The 23,517-nt window shown below is 36.4% G+C and overlaps 1 protein-coding gene across 1 annotated transcript; it reads left to right on the top strand.

Moving 5' to 3' along the window:
• Nucleotides 1-1,927: 1,927 nt before the first annotated feature.
• On the top strand, nucleotides 1,928-23,219 carry LOC105219161 (calexcitin-1). The gene is made up of 6 exons (XM_011195134.3): nucleotides 1,928-2,109; nucleotides 12,462-12,622; nucleotides 14,044-14,096; nucleotides 14,688-14,807; nucleotides 22,576-22,788; nucleotides 22,856-23,219. Exons 2-6 carry the CDS (start codon nucleotides 12,565-12,567, stop codon nucleotides 22,964-22,966), a joined length of 555 nt encoding a protein of 184 aa, XP_011193436.1. The 5' UTR covers nucleotides 1,928-2,109; nucleotides 12,462-12,564; the 3' UTR covers nucleotides 22,967-23,219.
• The last annotated feature ends 298 nt before the right edge of the window (nucleotides 23,220-23,517 follow it).

The raw sequence follows: 23,517 nt of genomic DNA, 5'->3' as shown, positions 1-23,517 counted from the left end.
CTGATCGAAGGATTTTTTTATTTCGATTTTTAAGACCAATTAACTGTTGATTTTTTCTCGAAAATCTAGAAAAAAATTTTCTGAGGCCGCCATTTTGTTAATTTTTGAAAAAAAGCTTTGATCAGGTCCAGGATTATCTATTTATAAAACTATTTTTTTTATCCGATTGATTTTAGATGAATCTCAAAGGACTTATGATTGTCACCGCAAGGACCATTTTTTGAAACTGGGTCAACACAGACCGCTATAACTTTGGAAATTATGAATTTTTTTTTGAAATTTTCGTGACTTTAAGTCAAAACATTAATTTTTTCGTGTTTCTGACTACCCCTAACCCCTTAAATACACTTTAGTCCGAAAAATATTATTCGTTTAGTAGAGAAGAGAACAAAAATTCTACCTTCTCCTTTCCGTTGCAGTTTCAAACTCTTTTAATAGTGTGAATGACAGTTAGGCTCCAGAGAAAACTTTTTGAACCCTCTATGTGGTATCAATTTGCTTTTTACGAAACTTCAAAGTTATGTTCGAAATACATACTTATACGGTTAGAGGAAGATCGGAAATGGACAATGTTGCATGAGTTCAAAGGCATTTTGCAAGCCAAGGTTGTTTTTTTTATATTTTTTTTATGAGCATTTACAATAAGGAGCCTTCGAGTTATTCATGAAAAACTACAACTATCCGTAATCTGGTTTCCCGACCATAGGAACATTATCGGAAACGAAAAATCGGGCGATCTGGCAAAATCAGAAAACCATAGATGATTCCGAGGTGGAGCAAATTATCTTCTTCTTTTCTCTTTGTTTCTCTTCTCTCTTCTCTTTCTCTTTTTTTCTTTGTGAATGTCCTTCCCTATCACAAACCAGACATTGAACACTTGGAATTCATCAGGCACCAAACCTTGAACGGCTGGTCACAAAAACAATAATGGAAATAGGTAGTTTCATTGAGAGCACCCAACTATTCGAACATAGAGATGAAGCGTGAAAGCAGGATTACTAAGGTCCTATAATAATAAACTTTAGCTTATATATCCATATTCAATAAATAGTTTTTCTCTCTGGAGTTCCTTAATAATTCAAAATCTATATGCCTATGTTAGAAAGTTGAAATGTTAGTCAGAAAGTTTTTTTGTAACGGGTTCAGAACATTTGTGAATTCAATTTAAAGATAATCAAAACCAGATTCGTAATACAGCGCATTGATCTGTGTAGAAATGACGTGTGCGCGATTAAGAGAACGACGAGTAAGCCAAGCAAATCCAAATCAAACGAAATCTAAGCAGTCGCACTGCATTACGAGTATTTCCAAAATTAAAGGCAAAGCGGCGAGCAATGCAAATTAGAAATTAAACCCGTTGGCCGAAATGTCGAATTACCGCAAAAAAAAACAACAAAGCGAGTGCACGTGGTTAAGCGTTCGCCGCACACACACCCCCGCCAACCGCGCTGCAGTGCATATCCAGTACAGAGGCGCTGATTTGACAGAGATGACAACAAACACCGAATCGGCAAACAAAAAGGCAAGCGATTCACACACACACACGCACATATTTGCGCAGCTATTTGCAGTCATACTCGTATCAAAGCAAATACAAACAAATGTTTACTTGGCAGCGAAACAACGGAATTGTGGCTGCGGCTGCGGCAATGGGCGAAGAACCAAACGAAATGTCGCAATCGGCGCAACGATAAGATAGCATCGGCTGCTGCGCGATAACAAAAGCGAAGTAACGAACAATGACGCCGGCATCGCAGTGCCGCAGCGCGACTGTGAGAATGGAACAAGAATCCCAGCAGCTGAGCACCCACCCCACCGCACGAGCAAAAGGCGCTGCACCAACACGAACGCGCCGAGGCAGCGGCAGACGAGCGCCAGCCATCCAGCCAGCCAATTGGACGTATAAAAGCAACAGCCCGTGCATGCGGCAATATCACAAACGTTTCGCACGCGCAACCAGCAACCAGCTACTTGCAACAGTCGCAATCGCAGTCAGCCAACCGTAAGGCACAGTGTGTTCTAACGAAAGTCTCCGTTGATTTCCGAATTAAGAAAGGCCGCAGGAGTCGCAAAAATTTATCTTAATTGCCAGAAGCGATTAATAATTTGGTGAGTGAGTGCGCAGAATAATTTCACAACTTGTCTGTATGTAACAAGGTAGAGTTGAAGAATTGAAATAAACAAAATTGAAATAAATGCGAAATGCGAATTGCTCAAGGTAAAAAACCGTAAAAAGTGACATGGAAAATGAGAACATGAAACGAACTTTTGCAGCACAAAGCATGCTCGGCCATGAAAGAACGCACGCTTTCTGCGCAATTTTTCATAGTTTAGATTTTTGTTTTCATAAATAAGTAAAAAATAACGGTAATTTGCAAATGGAAGAAACAATTGTGGCACTGAAAAGTGTTAGCTGCAAGACAGACAATTGTGTCGAGCTCACTGCCTTTTTTGTGTTGGCTGCGCCTCTTTCTGTGTGCCGCCAAAGTATCAGTGAGCATTTTTGAAAAACGGCTCACCCAGCTGAAGGTGAAAAACTTGAGAAACAATTTGTGTTGCCGCAAATTAAATGGACATTAAAGTGCAAAACATACACACATTCACGTACAATTTTGTCGACTCTGACTCGGTTGTGTTTGTATGTGTATAAATATGAAGAAAGGCCACTGTGTGCGGCAACCGCACAACATTCGGCACCAAATTAAGATAAAGTGGACAGGAAAAGTTTCGTGGTGATTAAGGACTTTTCTTGGTTTTATAAATGTTCACACAGTATATATATCTGAGCATCTTGCTGCGTATTTGCCATACCTAGGGTGTGGCTAATTAATATTGTGTCGCCTATACTGCATTGAGTTCCAAAAAACTTCTCAATTTAGACTTGCCAAAATACTTGCAAAGTGTTTCTATTTAGTTTGACATCTTGCGATATATTTAGTGAATTTTGCTAGCAAATTGCAGGTTTTACTTGCTGTTTGTGTTAAAGTTACATACAGATTTCCCTAAAATGAACTAAATTGACATTAAAATTGAACAAAATCGTAGATTGCCATTACTTTGTACAGAATTTTTGCAATTTTCATTTGCAGTTAACATAAAATTCAAAAATTTCTTAAAGTCAATGCTTGAGTACCTATAATCAGTGTGTGGTGGTGGGAGTATAGGCGTTAGAGAGTTTATAATTTTAGTAAGAGAAGTAGAATCCAGTTTTATACCAAACTTTTAATACTAAGGCATTTTCAAAAATAATTACTATAAATTCCGGTAGAGGGAGCAAAAGGCACGCTATTCGAAGTTTAAGAAAATCAGATGAAGACTTATTACGGAAGTTAGTCATAGAAAATCAAGCGAATCTGGCAATTCAGACGAATTATGTGTTAAGCAGTTATATTTAAAGAGAACAGAGAAAATTTTAAATTATTAGGTCCCCACAAACGGGCAAATTTTGTTCGTTTTCGAAAAAATTTAAAATTACAAATACATTAGTAAGGCTTGTTAAATATTAAATTCGTGAAATCAATTCTTTGTCAGAAAATGCTTCAGAATACATAAAACTCTTTGTATTAATTATACCTTGTGATTATACTTGAAAAATAAATTATTTTTATTTTTGTACAAAATAGAATTTCATTACATACATATGTCTCGTATTTGATGATATGAATCAAAATACAATATATAAATATCTTTATAAAATATTTGTGCTGTTAAATTAATTAGAGCTTAAATTCTATATTTCCTTAGAACAAAGTAAATGAACTAATTCAAACCAGTTTGGGGCTGTTGAACCTTTTGTGTAGCTTTTATGTCATGTGTTTAAGATACTTACAATAATAGAGCTTCAAAGCGCATTTTTTTCTAATTGAATAATCAGTTTGAGCAGTATTTTATAAAAAAGTTTAACATACTAAAAAATTAGTACTTGTAAAGGGTATTTTTTAAGCATGTATTTCTCAAGATGAAATGAAACGCATATAATTCCATATTAAGTCCAAGAATTTAGCTTTATCATGAGGATAAGGGTTTCCTATTATGTTATAAAAATGATTTCGAGCAAGTGATCTAGCCGCGGGCTTCCTGGAATAAATTCTAGCCAAGAAGCCCAATTTTCGACCAATTTTTGCTGCAATTGGTGTTGTTCCAGAGTAAGTCTGTTCATTATGAAATTGTAGCCAAACTGAGTATAACTCAATTAACTCAAAGACCCTCATTGATAATGACATGTCTAAAATACACCCTTCATTTATTTGGAAACTTATTTCTTTAAAGACTGGCGACTATAAAATTAAAGATTTAACGAGCATTGGTCATTATGATTATGCCATATTCGTCATTATCTTTCCTGAAGTCAATTATTATGGAATTACAATGAAATAAAATAAAAATAATATAAAATAAGACCAAAGTTCTTAAAACTATATTATATATCATTTTATACTAAATCCAGTGCAACTAAACCTGCATTATCATAACTAATTTTTTGCTATCAAAATATTTAGTTCTGAAGCAAAACATTGCATTTTCCAATTAATTTTTGCAATGCCTCAAGTGAAAGCTTCAGGCGGCAAGTAAGCTAGCCAACTCTACTTTTCCTTTATCTAAAATTTTACTTGTCTGTCCATACCTTCACATCAGTGTGTGTGTGCAACGACATATATGTATTTGCTTAGAATTAGAAAATGTGAAAACTTTGGTCAAATGCACACAATTAAACATGAAGCCACAAATGAAGAACAAATGCAACCAACGCCAATTAAGCAGACATACCTGGCTTTGTAGATATACCATACATATGTATGTCTTACATATGCCATTGGCAGCGGGGTGAAATCAAAACAAAAAATAAATAATAAAATAATAAAATAAATAAACAGTTGAGTGATGTGTAAAAGAGGCATAGATAATGTTTTTGGGTCTCTCGATGCTGTGTAATAACACAATTTGAATGACGAAACATCAGCTTTTGCGGATTCGAACCAATGATGGCGCTTGTACAAACTCAATATATAACTGAATGTATGTATAATGACACTTTGTCACATTTCATTTGCACTACAAGTGCCGCTGGCAGCCACTCAAACGTTCCAGTTCACTGTGTGTAATGAAAATGACAGTTATATTGTGCTCCTTTTTTGTTGCTGTTGCTAAATTACTTTGATGCTTCAAAAGTGAAAAGTTAACATGAGAAGGCCTCACTTAATTCATATACCTTTTATGCGCACTTTTTATAGGCTCACAAGCCACTCGAACTCGGCATGTAGTGATGTGGTACAAATGACATGGATGCAGGCGAGCATGAACAGTCTGGCACGGCGTATACGCGACATTAATGCCATGTAAATTTATGCATGTTGATTTTGCTCCCGCGCGCTTACGCGATGTCTCATTGTCATTTGCAAACACTTTGATTTCTTCATATGCTGGTAGCACAGCCAGGCTTCATGCGTTCTAAATGATGTTTTCATATAAATGCCGTCTTTGTTTAAGAGTACGCGCTGGCGTATGAGTGATCTCAATCGCTGATAAAGCGACACATTTACGCGCTGACAGACACTCAGCGACGGCAGGATGCAGAAATTGCGCTCTCGATACACATGAGAAAAAGTAATTTCAAGTTTGATTGACTATGAAGCGCAGCGATTTCCTCGTTTATCACTCGCTCATCTTATTGATTATTAATGTTGATTTAGTGGAGAAAATTATTAGCAAATAAAAGGGATTATCCATTAACTGTTGATTGAGTTGATGGATGGCTTTGTTGTATAATAAAGCAAACGATTTACGACTTACTTTGAATTATGCTTGCTTATAAAGTGCACTACCTAAATACAGTAATTCTCACAGTGGAAAAATAATATGGCAAAAATGGAGGCTTGCCTTTTTTCTCTGTTGAAGTACTCTTTGTTTTTTGAAAACTCCTTCTTGAAAACACCTTTTTGCAGTTTACCACAAAGGCAGGCCACTTTCCAATTTATTTAATAAACTCCAATACCAAATGACGTTTTGATTTTATCCACATTGAATTGAATCTCAACGAATCCAATTACAAAGCATTCAAATAAGCCACCTCTTTTGTAAGCTACATTAAATTTAATTATTGTTAAAGCCTTAAATGCAAATGTTCGCTAATTAATAAATATATTTGAATTGCGCCGAAACCAGTTTTTGTCACTTTCTTTTTGCCCGCTGACAACAGCAATGACATTATAGGTCAACATATGAATACAAGGCCACCAGAACCAATGATTATGACTCACAACGAATGACAGCTGTAGATGCAACAAAAAATCGTTAACAATAAATAAGATAATGCTCATAAATAAACAATCAGTAACATTTGAACGAGTTTGCGCAGCGGCTTAACACTGCTTGTAAATTAATAAGCAAGCAGAATTTTAACGCATTTGAACTGTATTCGACTTATTTATTTTCAATACTCTGACACAATATGCGGCTTAGTTGACATATTTCTTAATTATAAATGGATATTTTAATATGCTGAGTGAAATATTTGTTATATATTTAGTGAGCTTAAATGAGTATTTCGGGAGAATTCTCTAGAATAAAGGAAAAAATGCATAAATAAATTATTCTATTTATAAATCTATAAGTTGTAATATCCCTACAAAAATATGTTCCAAAGTTGGAGTAGGACTCCAAGCAAGACTCGGAGTGACAAAAATGCAACTTTCTGTGTTCCAGGTAGCAATTATTAAAAGTCAAAGTCACGACGATATTTGTTAAATTAAAATTTTATAAAATAATATTAATAGAAAAATATTTATTATTTCCTTATAGTTTTGTACATGTAAAAATTAAGAAAATTATTTATCCGAAAATCGAAAATCTCTGTTGTTATGTAATATTAAATGAATAATATATATATATTTTTGTATTTTTTTTCGAAATCAGTTTGCAAATTCTTTCATGCAAATAATTCAGATAAACGCAGCAATTAATTATTTAAACTTTTTTTAGACTTAGTAACACCGATTACTTTTCGCTGCCACACACTTTGCTTTAATTTGAGAATAATTAAAAATAACCAGTTTAGGCATTGAACTCAGTTTGCACATGCCGAAACAAGTAATTTTTTATGGCTAATGCACTTCTATATGTACGTACTAATTAATTGGCTTTATATTGAACTGAAGTTGACTTTTGTTTTTTAATTCAAATTCGAAAACCGCAATCGGTGATTTGGCACTAAGTAAAAACTTGTGCCAATGAAGCAAAGTGTGTAATTGATAGTGATGGGTAATTGATAGTAATGTCTTTAATAAATGCAAATAAAATTTTTTTGAAGTTTTGAAATATTTTTTAAATAATAATCACCAAATTATTATGTCACATAGTAAATACTTCAGTTAAATTATCTGAAGAGTTTGGATTTATTTCCGAAGTTCTTTCAAATTCACAGAGCTCACACTTTTATTATATGTAGATACACCTACGAAGCTTTCATCCGGTCAAAAGCTTTTCAGCAGCTTTGGATATGAGACCAATAGCGTTATATTTATCATTGCTAAAACTCTATAAATAACAGCTAAATGCCCAGTTAGTAAATAATATAGTTTTGTGACCCCACCATTTATTATTTCTTTAAAAAGTTTTTTAAAATCGAAATGTGCACTCAAAGCTTAGAAAGTTCTTATTGCGCCATCTGGAAAGCTTTCATAGGTGAAACCATTTCCATTAGCTTCCAAAAAAAGGCCAATAATATTACATTTATCATTGTTAAAACTCTATAAACACCAGCTAAATATGAAAATTTCCTTTAAAAATTTTTACTTCAAAACTTTATCATCATCAAGGTTATCAAAACTGACTTTTTATCCAAATTTCCTCATGTGGCCTACTACCTTGCAAACACTCCGCCTTGCATTTGTTTATTGACATACAAGTTTTTAGTGCCCATTCTAAGGGAATCTCATGATGCGTCACTACATTTAAGTGTCTTCCAGCGCATATGAATGCCACAGCACACATATGGCCACAGCGCATAAAACATAAGTGTGTATGTGTGCAGTGGCATTTTACTGGGCTATGATGGTCGTGCTCATAATTTTGAAAGACGCTGCCAACAAATGCAATAACTTTTTAACACATAGTATCAACTCAGCAACGGCATCAAGGTGGCATTTATGAAAGTCACCATATGTGTGTGTGTGTGTGTGTGCAGAGTTACACTTGACATTTGACAACGCTGCAATGGGCATGGCAGCGCAGTCAAGATGATAATGCAAGCATATGAGCGTTCGTATGGAGGTATATTCAGTGCAACTGTGACAAATGCATAATCCACTCGAAATGAACACAAACGAATTGCCGGCGCTATTCAAGAAAGCGCTGCGTCCATACTTACATTCTTGCAAACATTTGCGGGCGTTGATTATGGCCGTAGTTGCTGGAATTGTGAATTGTCGCCGCATTCAATGGCAACGGCAGCGGTGGAAGTGGTGGCAGCACATCCCGCTCCACTCGTAAATTTCCCCTCGCGACGTTGTTTGCGCGTGTTAAAAGCTTACAATAAATCCACTTAGTAGCGTCCTTTCTTGTAATAAAAAGCGAGCGAAAGCCATCGAATATGCAGCCGTTGCGACGTTTTCGAGTGGCACACACACATATATATACATACTTATCAGTGTAAGTTTAAATGAATGCACGCACACACCCGCTCACACACGCCACAAGCCAGCTTGCTGACTCAATAGTTTGTTGGCCGCTTGTTTTTGATTTGCTCGAAAGCGTTCGAGTACTTGCAGAAATCTACAAATGCACAAGCGTACAAGTGTACAAGTGTGTCTTGGCATTCCATTGAATGCTTGATTGTGCTGCAGTTTCGTTTACTTCCTTACATTTCCTATTGCCTTAAAATGTTGCAAAATAACGGCGAATTTTTAAGCTTTCGTGCACTTTCACACACACACATTTGAAAAACTGTCTGTACGAAATGGATTTCTTTGAGGAATTTATTTATTTAATAGAAGTGTAGTGGCCATATCGAAGTTTACGAAAATAAAAATGGAAAATCTCACAATATTTATTTAGAGTTGTTTGAGTTGCTGTGTGCTCAGAAAAAGTTCGTTAAAGACATTTGTTTGAATACTAGAATTGGGGATTTATTGGAATGTATTTTATTTATTCGAAGAGACGATAATAAAAAAACTATTAAACAAGGGCTAAGTTCGAGTATAACCGAACATTTTATGCTCTCGGAATTTATATATGAAATTTAATTTAATTTTATTAGTACACCTACTGTTAGGCATATAAGGGGATTTAAACAATTTTGGCACAGAAACATTTTTCCAGAAGGAATAGATTCCCTGTGAATTTTTATAAAATATCTCCGAGATTTATTTATATTTTAAGTAAAAAATTTTCCATAGGCGCTGAAGTCCCTATGCTCGTTATGTGGGGTCTTGAAGATTTATATTCCGATTTCGCAAATCTTTAGATGAGCGATGCGATACCTCCATTGTAGGATAAGTACAAAGTTGTATTCCGATATCTTCACTGGTTCTTTATATAATGTAAAGTGTACAAGTCAGATGGAATCCAAATTTGCAATTTTTTGAGGGTGGTACTGACATAACATTAGGTTCAGGTACTAAATTTGGTTGCAATTTATAGAGTAGTCCCTAAGATATGGTTTTTGATCCGAAAGTAGGCGACGCCACGCCCACTTTTTTTTTTTTTTGTGGATTTCTAAGTGCAGTTTTTGTGTACTATTTATTTTGTGAAGTTTAGTGTTTCTGACGACGACCGAGAAAGTTAGTTAGTTAAAGCACTTTTTGCACATTTCAACATCACTTTTGTATGAGAGAAAGGCGTGGTTATTATCCGATTTCACTCATTTCAAGGTGTGCGTTGGAGTATTAAAGGGAAATACACCCAGAACACACAACAATGAAGGCGATAAAATTTCATTTAGAGCAAATTATGTGAACTACATTAATTATGATTATAAAGTGTGGCAAACCACAGAATTTTAAAGCAGATTGTATCAATATTCTAATTGCATTTTATATGCGCTTTATGTTCTCCGCACACCGAGTTATTGGCTATTTTGGGGCGGCTGCCTCATTTACGGTCCCATTTATTGGTAATTTATGAAAAAATCAAACGTGAGTTTTTTTGCAGACTGCCAAACACGCATACTAATAGCGCTAAATAGGCGGCAAACAACAAAGCAATTAACCGAAATAATTTATGGCTTTAGCATATTTACATTATTTATGACTCGGTCGCTTCTTTTCACACCATCTGGTTATTGATTAGTTGTTGGCGCTGGTGTGGGGCAAATTAACAAAAATTTATATTTTCGCAATGGGAGATCATTTTATATTATAGTAATACATTTTTTTTTTATTTTTATATCAAATAAGCATTTATAACCGATTGCCAAAATATTTTATTTTTAATTAACTGTGGCAAAAAGTGTTTTCGCGTTGCGTGAGATGAAACAAGTGTCATTTCGAAGGCAAAATAACTGAAATTCGAGCGCGTAGAAGTATTTTTGCATTGCACTTCACTTTCCGGCAATTACAAATTTAATTAAGTAGATAATCGGTGAATTAATGTCTCATGTGAATGCGTCGTTTTTAAATGTAAATACCGTTACTTACCTATACATACATATAAATACATGTGTAATTGCGAATAATCACAGTCAAAGCTGTTGACTCTGCGGCAAATTATTTAATACGTAAACATCGTACACAAGCATATCGAATTCCAATTTTAAAATTGCTCTGCGGAATTTCATGCCATTCATCAGTAATATTTGAAAAAAAAAGAGCTGTTGTTGTTTTTTTAACTTGGTCAATTTACGACGCTGATAACCTATTTCACGGTGAACTGCACCAAATTAAAGGCTGCTGTGGTGATTAAACACCGCCATTCATGGAAACGCATGGAAATGCAACTCGGTGATTGAGCGGATTTCCATGCAAGCCAAAAGCGGAAAAAATATTTTCAGTATTTAAATATTGACTGAGCTGACTTTATAGGAATTACACTGTTAAATAAAAGACTGAATAGAATTCAAGCCTGTTCGAGAGATTATTTTTTTCAGATGCTGCCAAAAAGTTCAATAAATGTAGTTTTTCAAGCCAATCAATAAGTTAGTATACGTTCAATTTTTATACTCAGAGCTCATTACTGTAAATAAGGGGTCTGGCTGAGGTTTTGAGTTTGTGTTTCGCTAGCAAGAATACCCTTTGGCACCTCTAGGGTACGTTTCTTTAGCAGCTTCATATCCGAAAGCTCAACCAGAATTTCTCCCACAGTCATGGTGATTGTCTCAAAAAGCTCTCCTCCGATCTTCCTTAACCATACTATAGTATTTCTATCGTAGACATTCCGTGCATATTATATTAAAAAGCTTAAGTATGTCATTCTTAATTTATTCAATAGTAAAATAGACAATATGGTTGGCTTTAAGTCTTGTCTCACTTTAGTTTAGCGAAGCTGTAAATAAAAGCTTTTATAAAGCTCTTTTGGAATCTTTTTATGATTTCACTTTTTTACATATCATATTCTCTCTATGCTTTTACAGCGCAATCATTTCATTTTACTTCTTTGTTGTTGCTAAAAAAACCGCAAAAAACAGTTGTGATTACATTTTAAGTGCAATTTCCGTGGCGAAATTGACCGCTTCTTTTTAGAAAAGAAAGTGTAGAAAAGAATATGCAGAAATATTAGTTGCAGCACTGAGCAAAGGGCAACTCTGGAAGGCATAGTCTGAGCAGAATAGTTGGAGAGCCGATAGAACCCAGCCAACAATTGGTTACACAAATCGATTTTTTTTCTATGAAGGGTCAAAGTTGGATCTTCATAAAAATAAAAAAGATATATATAATCGAAAAATATCGATCCTTTTAAAGCATCTGTCGTATAAGTTGGACAGAAAAGTTTCATACACTATTGAATTAAGAGAAAAATGTAAATTATATCTATATTTTTGATTTTTTAAAAATGTATAGCAATTTTTTCGAAACTCGAAGGTGAATATTTCGGTATTGTAAGCTAAGTTCGAAAATCGGAAAATAAATTTTTTTTTTTTACTTATGACTCCATTCCCCCAAAAAATAGTTTGATTCAATACTCAGCCGAGTGTGGTATAGTGTTATCAGTTCACTTTGCGTATTATTCATAAATATTTTTTTATTTATAACGGTAAATTTATATATATTTACTTATAAACACTGTACTCAAAATGTAACATTTAACCGTGTTACGCACTTCAGAGCACAACATTGAAAAGGTGTAATAGTCGCACAACCTAATTTAGACTAACAAATTCGAGTTCACGAATTTTTCGAATTCTTGCTGTGATTGCAATTCGTCTTATATTTTACGGCATACTTAGTGCTCACTTATTTAACATTGTACAAATCTGTTTCTTCCTGACTTTTCACATTTTTCTCTCTCTCTTTTACCTAATTCAATTTCAGCATTCCAAGCAACTTTTCGCGCATAAAGAAGTTACTGCAGCGCTACGACATTTGTCAATAGTTTTTCTATAGTTAACGCACCTACAACAACAACAACAGTATCATGTCGATCTCTGACTTCCGTAAGAAGAAATTGCTCTTCCTGTTCAACGTTTTCTTTGGTGAGTAATCGAATTTGATTTAAGCAATAGAGTTGCCAGTGTGAATATAAAATATTTTGATTTTAACAAAATTGAGAAAAGCCGCAATTCAAATATTTTTTTATATTTTCTAATGCGATAAAATTTTAATTTTTATTTCTCGAGTATGCTTAAAATCTGATATTATTCAAACAAAATCCAATCAGATTATGTGGTCAACTCATTCTAATATTCCGCAATTACCTTTATGCTTAGATTTATGGCATTTATTATTATTAATTGTATTTCATTAAAAAAAATTGAATATTTTAAATACATTTTTATACAAATGGCTAAAATAAATAGCGCTTTAAGCTTCACATAGATATAGCTGCTTATATAGCTAATATATAATATAACACACAACTGCACTTAAGCATAGCTATATATATAATTGCCAGCGCATGCTTTATTTACAAAAAATTAAAATATCAATTTACATTAAATTTCATGAGCTTGTACATTTCGCTTATGGGATTTAGTATGGCGGGCGGGCGGACTAACGTGTGTGTAATAATTTAATTGCTTAATGCACTGACAGTTATGCTGAATTTTCAACCATTTTATTTTGTAATAAAATTTCAAATTGACTAGCTTTACGACTAACAGAATGGAAAACCAATTAATTTTATATAGGTAATTTATTTTACAAAGCGCCGTTGGCAACCCCCAACTGCCAAGCGCGAACGCGTATGGTTGAAGGGAGTCTGGCTGGATGCTGCTTCCGCTGCCGTGACGCTGACACAGCCAATGTCAATGGAATGTGGCAGGCGGCGGAAGTGTTGACAGCTGTGTGTGCATGGCACTCAAAATAGAGTTTTGGATTTCCGAAATGGGAGAGCCAAAAATAAAAAAAATACTTTAGAGTATTACAAACTTTTCCATGCGCTGACAGTTTTGCACAATCAAATTGAATATATATATATATATTATATATGTATATAGAGATAGCTTGTGGTTAAATAAGCGCAGCTGCGTCAGATATGTCGAAATTTTTTTTTTAAGTGCATACGAAATTATTGCGTTAATATAATAGAATGCCATACATAGTTTAAAAACATGACACCTTGCTAAATAATTTATAATTTATGGTGGCTTGCTGTAAATTCACCACATTTCACACTGAATAACTTTCGTCGCTTTAATACATATAAAAATTTCATTCGCATTTCTTTCCCACTCTTTTCTTCCTGCATTTGGTACACCATGGCGTATGAACGACACACGACAACGCCAAATGACAATGTGTCCAACTATGTGCTCTCCAAACAAACAATCAACGTTCGACAACAACAATAACAACAACAACAACGATGTGTATGCTGCAACAATGTACCTTAAAACAACTTCAACAAACTTTTCAACTACCCATACCTCCGTCAACACCCCCCATCCGTCAACAGATGTCAATCAGAGCGGCGAAATCGACGTTAAAGACTTTGAGTTGGCCATTGAGGTAAGTGTTGACACAAACAACAAGCGAAACAGAAAGTTTCGTTTCGTTTGAAAATTTACTTCCTGCAAGTTATTCTTTCATCACGGCGGAAGCACGAACGCGCCGGCGCATGGGCGAAAAGTGGCACGCAGACTGTACGGTGTGGCACAACACTTGAGTGAAATTTATTTGCATGCAAATAATTGCCAACAAATTTGTAGTTCCACACTTGGTCGCTTCGTTTTTTCTGTTTTATTTTTTTTTTTTTTGGTAGTTGCTCAACCGCTTTTTGGCTGTCTGCATATTTCGCCACATATTTTGTTGTTGCAAACTTTTACATATACATATGTATGTATATGCATATGCTCCAGATGTATGCCTGTGACATTCAGTATACGCCAAAAGGTACGCAAATCAAAAAAGTAAAACAAAAAAAAAAACAAGAAACCCCAAAAAACGCCAAGTAATTTATGCGTGCGTTCCAGCGTGCGCTTCGCTTTGCCTTTTATCGCCGTTGTGCGAATTATTGTTATTGCTGTTGTTGTTTTGTACTGTTACTGACATGCTTTTTTTTTCTTCCGCTTTGCTCTTCTATTTGCATTTATTTTGTAGCGCGTCTGCAAACTGCGCGGCTGGGCTGAGAACACACCGAAGAACAAGGAGATCCATGCGGTCATGCTGGAAATCTGGGAGGGTCTGCGTTCCAAGGCCGACAAGGACAATGATGGTCAGGTGAGTAAACATGTGAACAAAACACTAGTGAAAGTAAACTAGAAGTGAAAAAATAATGGTAAAACCCTATAGTAGCGAAAAGAGGCGCACGGTTGAGCTCTTAATATTTTAGCAATTTGCATATGAATGTCGTGTGGTAAATTGAATTAGCAGTCCGAAATGGGTCGATTTAATGTTTAAATAAAAGCACTATGGTGTACGTTTAAAAAAAATGGAAATGCAAATTGTAATTAAATTGAGAAGTGGACCTCACAACCGTATTCGATGGTTGCCAATAAAATTGCTTGTCGAGGTTAAATGGTATAACGGCTATTTTATTAATTTTTTAAATGACAAAATTTTTACCAAGGTCATGCAAAGGTCATAAGAATGCAGCCGCGATCCACTTCTGTTGAAACTCACCGAGCAGCTTTTCAGCGAGTTCGAGATCAACGGAATGATTGGTATACTTTAGGCTAATGTTAAATTCACGCCATACATTTTAATGAGAACTGGTTCCATACTGATTTGCTGTTTTTGGTGAGCTTTGGATTCAAATGACATCATAGTTTTTTCCTTTGTGAGACTATTCACATGTTTTGTTCCAATTTATTGGTAATTCGAAATTTGACCAGCTAGAAAAAATATCTTAAAAATCTATAAAAATTATAGTAAATATGGTGTTAAGATTGGGCTGTGCCATGGCTAGGTCTAGAGATAACTCTAATAGAAAGTTTCAAGCCTGTCCATATCAGAAATACTCCCAGCGGCCTAATGCTGCCTGCTAAGAGACAATGGACATTAGAAAAACTTCCTATAATTATAGCAACTCTGGTACCCCCGGTTGGTGTTCTCACAACTCAACTTACCAGCTTGACTTGAATATTTTACTTGAGTAAATCGAGTAAACAATCATTTTTGTACCAAGGATTTGTGCATTTGACAACACCCCTTATCAACCTTCATACACACGTGAGACAACCTCTCCACTTTAACGACATTCATGTTGGATTTGAGTGTTATTTTCGATTATTTTCAAATATCGGGCAATTTCTTTGCTGGGTAGTTACGGTAATAAGACTATCTAATCGTAAATCGAAATGTCAGTGAAACTTTATCTTCGCTCTTCATTTTGGGCAGTAAATTTGAATATGCCAGCTTCTCGATTTGTCTGCATTTCTTTGGCATTGGCAGTTACTATTTCACTTCCCTGCGCCAAACACTCGAGCGCATAACTCTTGAGGCAATGCAAATCGAGGAAATGTGCATATGGGATAGTAGGTGTCTTTTCAAAAGAATTTCGAGTGGACGGTGTGTTTGCTTTGTCATTTTTCATTTTGATGAATAGTTTTCGGCTTTTCGAATTTTGAATTTCGCAGCTAGAAATTTCGTGATTTTTCTTCCTTTAAAAGGATGCTCATATGCTTATATGTGTATCTTCAAGGCGTTTCTTTCAAGGCTGGAAATTGCGCCCATTTCTTAAAACGGCATGCGTCAGAGCTTTCATTTCTCTTTCAACAAATGCCAAAATTTTCTCATATCATTTTTTCTTTGCATTCTCTTTTCCATTGCTCATTTGCATTTTACCAATTCCATTCGATTGTTTATTGTTGTTTGTTTTGTTCCGCTCGGCTGTTTGAGTTTGCATTCGCCACTTCACTGACAAAACTCGCATAAATATTTTCTATGTCACAAACCTAAAACTCAATGCTGCGTGAATTTCCCCCCACACACTTGCAACACACACACACTACATGCAACCAGCGTGCAACGGGCATGCAAAGTGCAGTCGGAGTTGCGTTCCAAGTGCAAATGTTTGAATAGGTAGCCATTTTTTTGGGGTCCCGTTAACAATTTGCTAGCTCGCACTTGCATTCCGGCTGAGTGAGCAGCTGGCGCATTTCCGTTATCGATGATATCTCTTGTAGGTGCTCCTGTTGGTGGTGCATGTGGTTGTTGTACCACCAACAACACGCGACAATAAACCGTTACAATTGTAAGCGCTGTGATTGTCGCGTGTGGAATTTATCGCTGCCATTTGTTGCATAAAATCAACCGATTGAAAAATTTCGCACTGAATGAATTATATTCGGAGTGTGTTTTCCAATTTCTCGTAAATTCATCCGGTTTGTTGCATCTTCCGATGCATGCTAACGGCAATTGAGTGGAAAATTTATTTTGAATAGAATAGAAATTTTAAATTGTCAATCTATCTATTGGAGTTAGTTTTGTGGTATTATGAATCAACTCAATTATAGTTAGAACCTCAGACCTTTACTTGCCACAACCAAAATGAGAGAATATTTTTGCACAAATTCACACAGTTGTTCAAATTTATCTCAGTGGAGTTTAGAACCCATGGCTCTCGAGAAGTAGTCATAGATCTATACAAAAAACTTTTTAGTATATCGTACTTCTTACATAAGGGCAATAAGGATGAAGAACAAAGTCGATTATTCTTTTATTTCCTCTGCCAAAAGGCAGCACCCTAGCTACATTACCATCGGACTGGGAACAAGACGGTAGGCCTTGGCCATGATTTCAAGTGTTGGACATCCAGGTCTCGCTCGAGCTTGAAAATGCTGGACAACAACTAGTCTTATGCTTACAATAATCTGAAAAGGTTTAACCGCAAGAGGTCCTTTGAATTGTTCTGTTTTAGAAATTTGTTAAGTGTAAGGTGGAACCATTTAAGCACATTTTCCTTCAACGCATAGCTTTCGCCAGACTATGGTCATAGCATCTCGGTAGGCGAACACATCATCGATATTAGCCGCCTTAAAATTTGAAACAAATTCAAAGCGCTTTGTCGATACGTGAAGATCGTCCTAATCCACAGATATGAGTGTTGTTTGAGGGCATCACAAAGGGCTTGTATTTTTAGCTGTCCCATTGGGATCTGCTGCTACCTAAAATGCTAGAATTTAGCCTCCCTAAACCTAACCTAAACTGATCTATGTATATCGTTATATAAAACATCGGTTCATGACTGATCCAAAATATTTCTCCGTATTCGGAGAGTATCTGCAGAATATTTGAACTTTATTAGGTAAAAAATTTGAAAGCCGTGTCTAACCTTTCTGTACGTGTGAGTCAGCTTACGTCTTAGCCCCACCCAAAATACATTTAGAAGGATATCTGAAAACGCTATTCTCCTTCGAATGAATTACTTCTTCCAGCTTATAATGGCTTAAATCCTGGTTCCTCTCATGATTATTACAACGATTGAAAAGTGGTTTGTAGTTGTGATCAGTACTAAGCCAGGCAATGTTTTCAAAAATCTTTCGAAACCCGATCGGACATCTGTCCCTCTTTTACGGGTACAACATCCATTTATCATATATTTATCCATTTCTAATATATGTATACGTATGGCTGTGGATTTCAGTATTATTTTTTGTCATCTGACATTCAATTTCCAATTGATTGTCCAATTGGCGAGCTTACTAATGCTGCCAAGGTGAAATCCATGGATATTATTAATAACAATTCTTTATCACTTCAAGTGCCAGGAAGATTTGTAAAAACGAACGAACGCAACTGCAGTTGACACCTTGAATGAAAGAATAGAATAAATTATGAAATACGAGCGTGCATATTGCACACAAACGCCGCTGAAAAGGCATACATAAATCCGAAGTGCCGAAACCAAATTGAAATTTGCAGGCCATGGAGGACACTGCGCCAGCAGCTAAGCATTAGGAACGCCTACTGCGGAGCTGATTTATGCGAAAAGAAACGCATAGACAGCTGTGCACCTTTCAAGTGCAACACACACACTCACAAACACGTAAATAAATAAATGTGCATTAATTGCGATAGCGAGCGAAATTAAAAGCGGAAAAATGCAAGCGCCGAGCAAGCAAAACATGCTGCAGCAGCAAAATGTTGCACTCGAAGGATATTCGACAGGCGCACATTTAGTGTTGTTAAATTGTGGAAATGTTTGCGCTGACACTGTTGTTGTTGTATTGTTGCATTGTTGTTTTTGAGTTATGTATGATTTGCTCTTGGCACAGCACCAACAACACTCAACAACAGCAGCATGCCACAGCAGCAACATAAAAACAACAAAGTATGCTTGACAGCGCTCATAACCGACACTTGCGCATGTATGCGCTTGTGCTTATGTGTGTCTGTGTGTGTGTGTGTGTTTATGAGCCTGTCGCTGCAGCAATTTGACTGCTGACGATTATAGTTATTGTGCATAAATCTACAAATTGTTGTGTCAACACAGCAGTTTTACCACCTTCTCTCTGCACACTTTCATCAACATGCTTGTTGCTGGTGGGGGGCGCTCGCCGAGGGGAGAGGGTGAGGCGATGTCGTACAAATGATAAACGTGCAATTGCATTTTAATTTTTTTTTGCGCCGTCATGGCCAAAGATGAGCAGCAGCGTGCAACGTTAGCGGAGAGGCGGGTGTTTGCACAGGTGATGGTCAAATTATGTGTGGCATGTGTGGCAAGCAACATTTTGTTGCATGCTGGGTGCAAGTGGCAAACGGTAAATGGCCATGCAACCGAACAATAGTTCTGCATATGAGTGGCTGCAACATGCCACAGCAGGTAATGTGGTAGTTGCAACAGCAATGTTGGTTAGCGTGTAGCAGCCGGCATGCCTGTGTGTGTCAGCTGCGGTGCTGGCTGCTGATTGCGGTACCTGTACAGGTGCTTGTAGCGGTTCGTTTGCTTGTTGGCTGGCAAGAGGCCAAAAACATGTCAAAGGATGTGCACTCATGCATTTTGCGCCTGCAAATATACCTCGCTTTCGTCGACTGTCGTCAGCACGTGAGTGAATGTGTGCTACCTCCATATATGTATACATAAGTACATTTTTAGTCCTCATAGCGTTGCAACAATAGCGATGCTGCCGCAAAAACGTAAACGTAAACTGCCACGTTGTCATAATAACTTTTGCTTATGTTGTTATTATTCTTGTCGTTCCACTATCATTACTTATCCGGTCACCCGCATTTAACTTAGCACATACACGCCGAGAGAGTGTGGCCAACCAACTTGATTGCTATCTTGTGTGTTGACTTTTGGCTTAATAAAGACGCTTGGCTCGGCTAAAAAACGTGCAACGGTACACATGCAGTGCAGGAAAATTCTCTTAGTGCTGAAATGATGTCTTCTGTGGATTTTAGAACCTGAGAAGGTTTTGTTGCTGATTTTGTTAAAAAAATGCTACGGAAATTATCCTCATATTTTCCTTTCGTACTTGCCATTCTTTTGCTATCGTTTTGTTCATATACGAGGTGTGTTCAAAAAATAACGGGAATTTAATATTGACGCCTTGAGTAGAACACATGTTTAGTAGATTATTCGAATACTCGATGGGATTTCTTCACTCCCGTTCAGAATATGTTTAGGGGTTTCAGTAGCTGCATGGATCAGAGAAATTTTCAAACCCTTCGAAACGTTGAGAAGCCAAAAAAAATGTTATCGCACCTTATTATTGATACAGTTGGGGTTCACTTCTCTTTGGGTTATCTGTTCACTTCATACCAGTAACATTCTTAAAAGTTCTATGGTGCTTCTTTAGTTTTCGATAGTGTGAGTCAACACATTTCTGGTATTTGCTTCGAAAAATCTAAAATAGTTTAGGACATTTATTTTTTCCTTACAGGGTGCAAACTATATAAGCAAGCATTTATGTGCGCTTCCAATGCCAGTTTTATGGCTTTTATATGAGCTATATTGTTGTCTTCATTTAATGTCAGCATGCACTTGACAACTTTGTTGACTTGGCCGTTATATACCGTTATATGTATGCAACATATACGCCAACCTTGCTCACTTAATCTAAACTCGACACGTCTCACTTCCAATTGTTTCCGTTTTATTGCCATGTACCGTTATTTATTAGCTACGCACTTGTTCGCTACTCATTCAGCTGGTCATTTTAATTTCACCACTTGCTTACCTACATACATACATACATACTGGTATGCACCGTTTTGTTGTTGTCTTTAATTGCCGAAAAGTAATGACCGCAGTTTTTCTGTTGCCATCAAGCTTTGTATGCTCCGCTAAATTGAATTGTCCTTATTCGAGCAGTTTCGTGTGTAAATGCAAACGAGGTTCTAAGTCAAAAAGGGTGGTACACCTCTTACATATTCTTTAATTTGTTGCTTTTTGTACTTTTACCCCGACAGACCTTTATTTAGTGTTTTATTTATGTGCGCCGTAATGTGTTTGGCAATTTTCTGAGGTGAATTAGTGGCAAAAAGTACTTTGCGGGCTCTTCCTCCTGGTTCTTGAATGGTTTATAGTTTTACTTTTGCAAACCATGTCACGTTTGCTTCGAGTTTCTTCGATGGTTAGTGAATCGCTTACTTTCTGAGATCGCAGGGTTCTGTACGCATTGGTTCTGGTTTAAAAAATCAATACCAGATCTAACTTCGATAGAAACCGGCCTCTATCATAATGGTTAAAGCGACCCAAAACATTTAGAAGAGGAGTCAAAGTAGAGGAATTGAAACATCGTTATTTTTGAATTCAATATTTATAATACAAATGTTATTCAATTAAAGTACTCTATTTAGAGAGAGATGTATACAAAATGAAATTGGTCTCAAAAAGATGATTTTTGGTATCAGATTCCAATGAGATACATCGGATATATATCGTTATATGGATAAATTCCCAAGGGATCGCTAAATAAATTTAAATAAATCTGGTTCGAACTTAATTGTTATCAAGTGAGACTATCACGAAGTATAAGGTTATATTTTGTACCTGCTTACTGCTGGCTAAAAACGGCAAGTTGTTGTAAATGAATTTACTACATTTCTGTCTATAAGTAGTGCTAACAATTACGAGTACCTTCCCCTTTTCGATATTGAACACATTCTTTTATTTTCTTTTTCGAAGTTTGCCAGTGGCATAAGGCCAAAGTCGTCCAGCAGTAGACCATCATAAACGATTGCCTTATTGGCCCTATTTGTTTTGACCTTGTTAACTTGACTTTGTTTTGTACTTAGTTATACTCATACATAAATATATGTATGTATAAACCCAAACCGATACAATTGTATTGGACATTCGGACATGTGTTAATGGCCGCTTGTATGCAGAGCAAGCTATTATGCTGAGCTGCTCTATGTTATGTTATGCTGTGCTGTGTTGTGGTCTTCGATGGCTCGCATTTGCTGTGCCAATTGCCACAGTGGCACAATGCTCAAAATCGCGGCCACAATCACCGCAACATGTTTAGTTGAATATTTATGGCGCTGGTCAGACAGAGCTGTGGTTGAACATTAGCACACCGGAGGGTGTGTGTTCATGTGTTGAAGTTAGCCAACCGCACACATACATAAATAATGCGGTGTTCGCGCAGGAGTTGCGACTGCCAAAAATGTAGCAAAAATGCCAACAACAAGAAGACAACAACACACCGGAATCATTTAATACTTGCAAATGTAATGTGGTGGTCATTCCAAGCAGGGGGAGGGGGTGTATGTGGTATATTAGGTATGCAGATTTATTATGGCTGGCTAACTGTAAAAGTATTTAGCACACTCATGTAGCGAATTTTCGACCGAAGAAATATGTGTGTGTGTGTGTACCTTTATTTATTTACTGAACGCGCAACATTCATAAATTTCAGCGAAATGGCTCTATTGCAACCAGAAAGGTTGTGCCAGCAAGGGGGCTGGAACGCGCTGATTGAGCGACGTGCAACTACGCCTACGAACACACACATAAATACTGAGTGCTTTAAGCATACAATGATTTAGAAAATATATTTCCGTTTTGCAAACTAAAACTTTCCTGTCTCTGCAGGTTTCCGTCGACGAGTGGTGCAACATGTGGGACGCCTACGCCAAGGACCCCAGCAGCGTCATGGATTGGCAAACGAAATACATGAACTTCATGTTCGATCTGGAGGATGCCTCGACCGACGGCAGCATCGACGTGGAGGAGTTCACATTGGTCTGCTCCAGTTATGGCTTGGACAAGGCTGAGTGTCAAGATGCCTTCCAGAAGATGGCACAGGTGTGTGGTCTTCATCTTTACCTTTAATTATAATAATTATATATCAAATAAATCGTTTTGCTTTCAGGGCAAATCCGAGGTCACACGCGATCAGTTCGCCGCCTTGTGGAAGGAGTATTTCGCCGCTGAGGATGTGAATGCGCCCGGTAACTTCATCTTCGGCAAAAATGCATTTTAACGCACTAAAACTTGCACAGCAGGCTAAAGCGGCACCGTGTGGACCCGCTCATAGCTATGCCATTAAGTTTTCAAGACGGTTTTGTGGTCTGATTGCCGATGGAAGTATAAGTAAATGCGAGGGAGTAATGTGATTTGGTGTGCTGCGGCACATATGTTTAAGATTGGAGATTTGCAACTATTAATGAAATGTTTTTGAAAATAATAAATAAAAAAATATATATTTAATAAAAGTAATAACAACAAAAAAAAAACATGAATGAACAATAATTGAAATGTTAAAGTCGAAATGTTAAGGTAGACCAAAAGTGAAAAGAGCAACCGAAAATGGTTAACTTGTTTTAGCAGAAATGTACTTTAATGCAATAAAAACAACTTTATTTAGTATATATACACACATATATATATATAATATGATTCCTGATCAATGTGCTCAATTATAACTATTATATGAAGAATATATATACAATTGCATATTGGATTATATCGAATGCTACTATACATACATATGTACACACAGATGTATTATAATGACTTGAGTATCCTTTGGCG

The sequence above is a fragment of the Zeugodacus cucurbitae genome, chromosome 2 (genome assembly GCF_028554725.1).
Source record: "Zeugodacus cucurbitae isolate PBARC_wt_2022May chromosome 2, idZeuCucr1.2, whole genome shotgun sequence".
NCBI lineage: Eukaryota > Metazoa > Arthropoda > Insecta > Diptera > Tephritidae > Zeugodacus > Zeugodacus cucurbitae.
The sequence above is the reverse complement of the archived record's forward strand: the minus strand, read 5'-3'. Positions and strand labels throughout refer to the sequence as shown.

Bases quoted from the DNA above. Each gene is read 5' to 3' on its own strand.
- LOC105219161 (XM_011195134.3), top strand. From the start codon at position 12,565: ATGTCGATCTCTGACTTCCGTAAGAAGAAATTGCTCTTCCTGTTCAAC. The intron at 14,097-14,687 runs GTAAGTGTTGAC...TTTATTTTGTAG, and splicing joins ACTTTGAGTTGGCCATTGAG to CGCGTCTGCAAACTGCGCGG. The intron at 14,808-22,575 runs GTGAGTAAACAT...CTGTCTCTGCAG, and splicing joins ACAAGGACAATGATGGTCAG to GTTTCCGTCGACGAGTGGTG.